Below are 8,198 nucleotides of genomic sequence, written 5' to 3'. Positions count from 1 at the left end.
AGAGCCATTGTCTGTAAAAATCAAAGATTTGGTGGCAGATGTAAAAAAATGGATTTCTCTCAAATTTTTACCATGAATAGACATTTCAATAAAAAGCATATCTACAACATTCATTTTAATTTTTAGCCTCCGTTGCCATGACAACGGTCAATTATTCAAATTTTGATGTTTTTGCCATTTTTCACAGATTTTCTATAGTAAAAAAGTACAAACTTGTATACTCATTTTAACCAAAAATACTTACAGTATACAGTTGTTGTTTATAGCAGTGTAAACAACATGTATTGAGTTTCATTTAATGTAGAAAAAAAAAAAATTACAAAATGGAGTTTGGTTGATACCATTATTTTAAAAAGGGGTGTTTTTAAAAAATATTTTTTTTAAAAAAGTATACATCATAAACGTACCTATAACTTCCAAAGTGGTGTTTTTATATCAATGAGGTTTTGTAATTTGATAGTCAATAGGTTTGTCAACAATAATCACGAAAAAAACACTGGGGTAAATTACGTACATAGGTTTTGTGTTGCCAGGAAAATACGGAAAATACAAAAAAATACAAACAAAATATCAACAAACAAAACACATGAAACACAATTTAAATATGGCTAATCCAATAATAAAATAATATGTGGCTTGTCATAATGCTACTAGAGTCATACGAATAGTTTAGATAAAATAGGAGAATGTGTTGCCAGGTTTATTTCAATTAATTGCCAGAAAAACAGTATTTTGCATTGAAATATTTAGTTGATGGAAAATAATGTTAAACTTTGAAATAATTGCGTCAAGGTTTTTATAAATTTTTACATCTATTTTGTGTAAAGAGATACAGAAAGACCTCCCAAAAAATCTGACCTTGTAAATTGGTCATTTGAGGTCAAAAGGGGTCAGAATGCAAACAGGACAGGTCCCCACTTTACTACAACTATTAATGTTTGATCACAATTTACAAGATAGTTCATAACAATTCTCAACAATTTTCATTTTTACCTCTATTGTTACCTTAGCAACCATTTCTATGTGCAACTAAGGAAAGTAATTTTTAAAAAAAAATGAAAAAAATGGCGTGTTTATGTTTTATCTACTGAATCCCAGAAAATGTCTGATCTTGTGAAAGGGTCATTTATTGGGTCAAATTATGTCAAAATGTATTATTTATGTTATCTTAGAACCTGTTTCTATGCATAACTAAGGATAATTGTTTTTTAAAATACAGTTGAACCTCCCGTAAGTGGCCACCCTCGGGACCTGGAAAAGTGGTCTGCCGATAAAGGGCCAAAATCACGTATTATGGCTATGCACGATATTCTTAACGAAACGAGCCTCTCAATTTTCCAGCTAATTGTATTATTATTTATAATCAGGTGGTTTAGTTTTTTTAGCATTTTCAGACAAATGTTATAAGCTTTTAACATATGAAAAATGGTCGGTCAAAATCTGTGTAGTTTTCTCATCTCTTCACAGTAATGTTTTTAAAACCACTTCGAAATAAATTGCTAATATATAAAGAAATACAATAAACATGGATCTCTAATTCATAGGTCCATGCAATAAGTATCACATTTTTCGGGTGGCCGCTTTACGGGAGGTCATTTATCATACAATAAATCTCATTTTTAGTATAAAAAGGTGCCCGCAGCTGCTTACAGGAGGTGGCCGCTTACGGTAGGTACCAAATGCACTAATTAGATAGAACAAACAGGCTTTTCAAAGTGCGTTCGTTAAGGGAGGTGGCCGTTTACGGGAGGTGCTCGCTTTAAATAAAATATGGGGTTTTCATGAATAAAAATAATCACAGAATCCTTACGAATATGACCTTGTGAAATGGTAATTTGAAAATGCTAATAAGGCATGCCTGCTAATAATCTACAAATTTAAATTTGTATAAGATAAGTATGAAAAATCTAAAGAATATCTCAATTTTAGTTACCATAGTAATTGTTGCTATGCATAACTAAGGGAAATTAAATAATTATCAGATAATTATTAATTAATAATTACTACTGAATCCAACCATCACAGTAAAAAAAATATAGAATTTAAAACCAATATTTAATATAAAGTGTGATATTTTACATGCTGACCTTAAATGAAATGAAATTTCACATCAGGGCTTCAATATTTGTTATGTAGCATTAACATATCTGAGTATATCATTGACTTTTGATTGGTTCAATTTTGGGGAGGGGAAAGTGGTAGATCCAGGAGTTTTAAATAGTTAGGGGGTTGGAGACGAGGGTCTAAAAACTTAACTTTATGTCCTATCTTTTGCATTGCAATTTTCAACTTGGGGTGGGTGGGGGCTTGGAGAAAGGGGGAGGGGGTGGGATGGAGGAGTTTGAATCGATCTATTGGTTTGGGCGATGGTAGCGGCAGTGTGGGTTATACTTGAATGCATGAATTTGACACTCTATAGTGGATGATCGACCAAAGTGTTGCAGTTTATCTTTTTGTGGTTATTGTCGGGGTAAGGGGGTGGGGGGGTGGTGTAGTCGGAAGTGGTGGTGGATGGGCATGTGGGATCTGTTTAGGTTAGCAAAAGAAGTAAAAAAATGAAAGAGGAGCTTCAAAATAAGAGAGGAGTAATCTGTTGCGATATGATAATTTATTCAAATTTCCAGAGGATAAACCTATAAAACTGGGAATTACAGAATCTATAATTAAAAATATTGTTTTTTTTTCTCACAAGACAACTAGAACTATATAAAACATTAAGAATTTTTCTGACCAATGAGTTTCAAATCAGATAATCAAAGAAAATAAAATGTTTTTACTAATATACCATGTTTTTTTTTTTTATAAAAAAGGCCTATGTTTCTCGCAACACTGCTTGTAGATTTTTAAAATACCCCAGTATTTTATTTTAGAAATCACTTATTAAACATTAGAACTACCTATTTGTAATAAATCAGCTAAAAAAAAACACCACTTTGGGCGTTATGGTGAAGTAAAGTTTAGTTGCATTTAACAATTAAAAAAAAGTGAAAAACACCCCTTTTTAAATAAATGGTATCTCCCAAAGTATGAAATCAAAAAAAAAAAAAAATATGAAACAGGTACACAATGCATTGTTATTATGCATACACTAATTATTTTTTATAATTAAATGAACAAAACAAAAATATCATTCATCAAATTAGTACCAATATCCATTTTAAAAAACCTTAAAAAAAGGACAAAATTTGTCAAAAACACAAATTTGGCCGTTGCCATGGAAATATATGTGAGAAATAAAAAATACTTCATATTTGATTTCTCTCAACACATATATAGCCATGTGCAAAATTTGCCACTATTTTTTATATTTCTTTGATTCTTACAGACAATGGCTCTTAATTGACCTTGAAAAAGGTTCAGCAAAATAATGTGAAAATTTGTTTCTAACCTTTACTTTTCTTACTCCTTATAATCGAATCTTTCAGAGTGGAACTATTATACTTCGGAAACATTTTTTCTTTTTTATGAGGCGCTTTTTCGAAAACTAACGTTTAATAGAATTTGTAGTTTACGATGTTTCAAGTCAAAGTAGGCCTAATTTGCTGAAATACATATCGGAAAGCATTTAAAACATGGTGAAATTTTAACTAATTCATCCGTTTAATTATCTGAATAACTAATTGAAAAAGGTGTGGCAGAAGTTTAATACCCAGAAGATTCTCAGGATATATTTTGGGTGTAATAAGGGTAACATGTAGGCCTAAAATCAAATAAATCCTCTAAATATGAAAAAAATACAACAATTAATGTCGATAAAATACAGAGTAAAAATTGTAACTGCTTGGTAATTGTAAGATCATGATTGTCAACGTATTCTACTACAAATAGAAATACAACATTGTGTATATAATGCATTGTGGCATTTATTTATTATTAAAAATGATGTTCTGTGAGTAATAATAAGTTTAATCGAGGGAGCCTGCGTTTATTCGAAGCGGGGCGTTTATTCGAATAAACGATAGTTCTTCAAGATACTGTCTATGTACGTGGCGGCGCACTCTATGATATTTATTTTGGAGACGAAAACCGCGGGAGTTTTATGTTTATCATCATGTCGAAGAGAACCCTAAAAGAATTACAAAGTAACAACATTTCAAATTTAATTATACAATCTAATGTGCCATCAATTTGTGGAGATGAGCCATGTTGTCTTGGAATTGATGAAGCCGGAAGGGGTCCAGTTTTAGGTAGGTTAAAATGCTAGGCCTCCCTAGCATGCAGCTAGGCTAGAGAGAGGTAGGCCTAGTCGATCTCACTAAGCTACTGTAGTCCGTGTACTGTGTACTGTGTAGCGTAGGCCTAGTTAGACTCTAGAGGCGAGGCTTCGTCGCTTTAGCCTAAACTAACAGTATACTACTAGTAGGCCTACTACTAGGCCATCTAGACCACAGGCCTAGCTAGCTACCCCTAAAAAGGCTCTAATAGGTTAGACTCTTAATTAAGGCTACAATGTTAAATATAATGTCATGAATTAATTAAAAAAACAGGAATCTTTGTTATTTTATTTATAATTTATATTAAGCTAGTTACTTGTTTTTGTATGTAAACATCTTTTTTTTAGGGCCTATGGTGTATGGCATTTGCTATTGTCCAGTTTCAAAGAAAGATAAACTGAAAGAAATGGGATTTGCAGGTGAGTTTAGTTCTGTTTTTGGTCCATTTTTTTATGAAAATTGACTTCCTTTCTTTGTGAAATAAACAGCTGGCGATGCTCGTAAATTGTCTTACACAACTTTCGTACAATGTCAAGAACTTGTTAATAAGTTTCAGTTCTTACTTTTAGAATTTGTACCAATATCTTTGACAATTTACTAATATTTTCTGCAGATTCTAAAACTTTATCAGAAGAAAAGCGTGAAGCATTGTTCACAAGTATAGAAGAGGCCAATGATGTATTAGGGTTTGAAGTTGAAGTTATATCACCTACATTTATATCCAACAATATGCTAAAGAGGTGAGATTTTAAAACAGAATAGACATTTTTAGAAACTGTGTAGAATATTTCCTTTTTTTTGACAATGAACCATTCTCCCACTCCTCTCTAAAATTCATTACAACTTCCATTATTATTATTTGGTTTGGTAATTTGAAAATCATCTTTTAAAATATAATTCAGACAGTTCAAACTACAAAAGTCCACAATGCTAAGCTGCATTTTACATCGCTTTTTTCCATAATCAAATTGATATGTTAGACTACAAAAATGCTTTGTTGTGAGTGTGGCTCTTGCATGATGCAATAGTTGTACTGGTTATATAAAATATATAATTACTGATCATAATGACAATAATCAATGCTTTATTCTTGCAGAAGTAAGTACAGCTTAAATGCAATATCCATGGACTCTGCGATAGGTCTTGTCAACCTTGCATTGAGAAATGGAGTTAATCTTACTGAGGTAAGTTTTAGAGAGAAAGATAATAAGATCCTGTTATACACTATGAAGGCATATTCAAACTTTTAAATCAAAAGGAAAGGCATGCTCTGTTATGCATTTATGCATCCACCTGATTTTCCCAATAATTTGATTGTTTAGAAGGAAATAATCAGAATCATTTATTTATGAAAATTACATTTAAACATTCAACATTAAAATAAAACAGTAATGTCACATAAGATTACGTCTTATATGAGTTGAGATTTTACGGTTTTGTGATGTACAATAAGGGGTTAGAGTTAGGAAGTAATATTATACACCATGAGTGATGTTTTACTTAGGTTTTTGTAGATACAGTTGGACCTGCTGCCAAGTACCAAGAAAAGCTGCAAGGATTATTTCCAGACTTAAACATTACAGTTGAATCTAAGGCTGATGCAAAGTTTCCTATCGTCAGTGCTGCTAGTATATGTGCAAAGGTAAATTATTAAACATACAAACACAAAATGTATTTATCTATATTGTAACCTATGATCGTATCTTGGTAGTAATCAATCACAGAGTCTTGAAATCCAGCTATAAATACAACACTTTATCTCCATCCTCAAACCCACAAGGTCTCTCCCTGAACGCCCTCTATATAGTGACGTTCACTTACAGGGTTTCAATATCATAGAATTTGATTGACCCTAAACTTTTTTAATAGGTGGTTCGAGATAGAGTTTTAAAATCGTGGACATTTCCTGAGGGTGATCAGTATACGCTAGGTGAAAATGGTGTCTCAGGATATCCTTCAGGTAAGACTTCAAATTCAAGACTTCTTTGTGGAACTTTTATTGCTAGAGGTCCGGTTTTTTTAAAAACATACAGTAAATAATATTTGTTTCATTTCATTTTCGTCTCAAAACAAGGACAGTACAAGTACAACAATAAGAATAACAGAGAAACATGAGATGACAGGGTAAACATGTATTGGTCTGATTGAAGCACTAGGAATTAAGCTAGGTTTAATTTGGCAAGGCAAGCATGTGAGGCTTTGCATAATGCACTATGGTCCTATTGCTTACTTGCTTGCTATTGTTTGTTTTTTTATAACAGATCCAAATACAAAAAAGTGGCTTCGTGAAAATATTGACAAAGTGTTTGGCTTTCCAAGTGTTGTGCGATTTAGTTGGTCTACAGCTAGCTTTATTCTTGATGATAAAGCAGTCAAAGTATTTTGGTAAACTAATTTTTCTTTTTTCCTAATACCGTTTAGGATAATATACTGTGTGATATCAAAACACTCTGAATAGCATTATATTGTGATTCCGGATCAAATAAAGATCGAAACGTTGAATCATGGCTTGCCTCGCGAGTCAGTTTTATACTATGTTGTATATTTATGTTGTTTGATTTGTGTTCTGTAGGGATGATGAAGAAGAAGATGAGGATACGAAAGGAACAAAGTCAGTGCTTACATTTTTCTCACCTAAGGACTCTGACAAGTTTAAAAAGCATAAATTCTTTGAAGAACGACGTTTAACCCAAGTTACTGAATTTTAAACATTTTTGTAAATTATTTATACACAGTTTTTACACTTTACAACTTCATTGGAATAATAAATAAATTATCATGAATTATTAAAGTTGCACAATGCTGTTTGATATTAAACTGTATTGTGTCTCTTTCAAGACATGAGTGAGAGTGGGAACCCTGGGGTACGTCAGTGGTCCTGTCTGGATTCCATAGAATTTGTTGATATACAGGTATTTCGAAAGCAGATAATATAAAGTTTTCAAGCTGAAGCAATGAAATATAACAGTATCAACTACAGAACTCGTGGTGTACCGCCAACTTCTTATTTTAATGTAGTGAGCCCTCTATAATAAATTTTCTTCGTAATAGTTCTATTTTCTTGAAGTGAGCCCTCTATAATTTCGTCTCTAAACTTTTACCGAAATGGCAACTTATTATTTTTCTAGCTCTTTTTTACAAAGAAATTTCAAATATATCTCTGAAAGAGTGTTTCTAATAGTTAATGATACATGAACTAGATAGGCATATCGCGAAATGAGAATTGTTCATTAATTTTAATGGTCTTCAATTGTGCTATGGAAAGTAGTTTACACATTGAAATTGCGTCTTTATAAATTCATGAGGCAAATTGAACCATGGAGTCAAATATTCGTTGATATTTAAAAAAAACAGCAGATAAGGAAGGTAACAGAGTTGTTTCAAAATTGTTTTTTTCTATTTGAATACCTTGACGTTCCATGAATGACCAGAATGTTAGTTTTACAGTTTTCAAATAAGTACCAGAAGAATTAAGCCTACTGAAATTATTAGGCCTAAAAAGAGTACAATTGAAAATAATATTTCACACAGAGGCTATGCATGCACACGGATGTATTACTTATTGTGAGTACAAATTAAAATATTATACAATAAAATATTAATATTAAGTAGAACTAGAGTACATGGATAACACATTAACACTGTGACTAAAGTTTTGTGCAATAATAAATGTGTGTGTTATTCTTCTTCGTAATAATATTTGCCAATCTTTAAGATGAATTTCTATTGTTATTTTATTATAATAAGGGACAAATAAAGCATTTCGGTAATTTATTCAGTATGAATTTTTAGAGAGTTGTTATATAAGATATAAAATCTTTGATTACCAATCACCGACACGGGCACCCGCCGGTAAACTGTATCAGAGCGATTGGTCATGGATGAATGGACACATAAAAAAGGTCAAGGTAATGTCATTGTCTTCGCCACCACCATTGCTGACGACCAATCCGAATACTTTACATGGTTGGTTTGTCCAATCAC

General features: G+C 31.9%; 1 protein-coding gene across 1 annotated transcript; it reads left to right on the top strand.

Annotated features, from left to right (window-relative positions):
* The first annotated feature begins 4,022 nt into the window (after positions 1–4,022).
* LOC144837366 (ribonuclease H2 subunit A-like) lies at positions 4,023–7,270 on the top strand. Its single transcript, XM_078692438.1, has 8 exons — positions 4,023–4,187; positions 4,562–4,633; positions 4,828–4,954; positions 5,311–5,398; positions 5,719–5,856; positions 6,084–6,174; positions 6,476–6,599; positions 6,787–7,270. The coding sequence occupies exons 1-8, from the start codon at positions 4,040–4,042 to the stop codon at positions 6,920–6,922; spliced, it is 924 nt and encodes a 307-aa protein (XP_078548564.1). The 5' UTR covers positions 4,023–4,039; the 3' UTR covers positions 6,923–7,270.
* The last annotated feature ends 928 nt before the right edge of the window (positions 7,271–8,198 follow it).

Source organism: Antedon bifida, chromosome 3 (genome assembly GCF_963402885.1).
Source record: "Antedon bifida chromosome 3, ecAntBifi1.1, whole genome shotgun sequence".
In the NCBI taxonomy this organism is placed as follows: Eukaryota; Metazoa; Echinodermata; class Crinoidea; order Comatulida; family Antedonidae; genus Antedon; species Antedon bifida.
The sequence above is the reverse complement of the archived record's forward strand: the minus strand, read 5'-3'. Positions and strand labels throughout refer to the sequence as shown.